The sequence below is a fragment of the Penaeus monodon genome, chromosome 34 (assembly GCF_015228065.2).
Source record: "Penaeus monodon isolate SGIC_2016 chromosome 34, NSTDA_Pmon_1, whole genome shotgun sequence".
NCBI classification, from domain to species: domain Eukaryota; kingdom Metazoa; phylum Arthropoda; class Malacostraca; order Decapoda; family Penaeidae; genus Penaeus; species Penaeus monodon.
The window spans coordinates 3,906,900-3,907,251 of record NC_051419.1 but is presented as its reverse complement, the minus strand read 5'-3'; the positions used below and the strand labels follow the sequence as shown (position 1 = coordinate 3,907,251).

The 352-nt window shown below is 52.0% G+C and overlaps 1 protein-coding gene across 1 annotated transcript in view; it reads left to right on the top strand.

Annotated features, from left to right (window-relative positions):
- Positions 1-352, top strand: part of LOC119594510 (transcription factor RFX4-like) — a 33,789-nt gene that overhangs the window by 27,819 nt on the left and 5,618 nt on the right. The window contains exon 10 of the mRNA XM_037943540.1: positions 193-334. Within this exon, the coding sequence (XP_037799468.1) occupies positions 193-334 (142 nt within the window). The remainder of the gene's footprint in view (positions 1-192; positions 335-352) is intronic.

The window sequence follows — 352 nt, the reverse complement described above, 5'->3', positions numbered from 1 at the left end:
TACACAAATTAGGTAAAAAACCTCGCAATCCCCCACAATATTTAAAAAAAACCCAATCCTCCCCAGTCTTTTACCTCATCCAAACCCCCACTCCTACCCCTCTCCTTTTACCCTTTCCGCATCCCACTTGCCTCCTGTCCCCCCTTCCACGCGACCGTTTCTAATTCCCCTTTTCCCCGCCCCAATCCAAAGTTTCCTGGTGCATTTCTGGCAGGGAATTCCACCCCATCTGGTGAGCATCTTGGGAACTAATGTCTTGGTGAATCTGGTGGGAGTCTGTGACTCGATCCTCTATCGGGCCGTCTGCAGTGTGCTCATGCCTTCCGTGTTGCAGGTACGTGCTGCGTCCGTG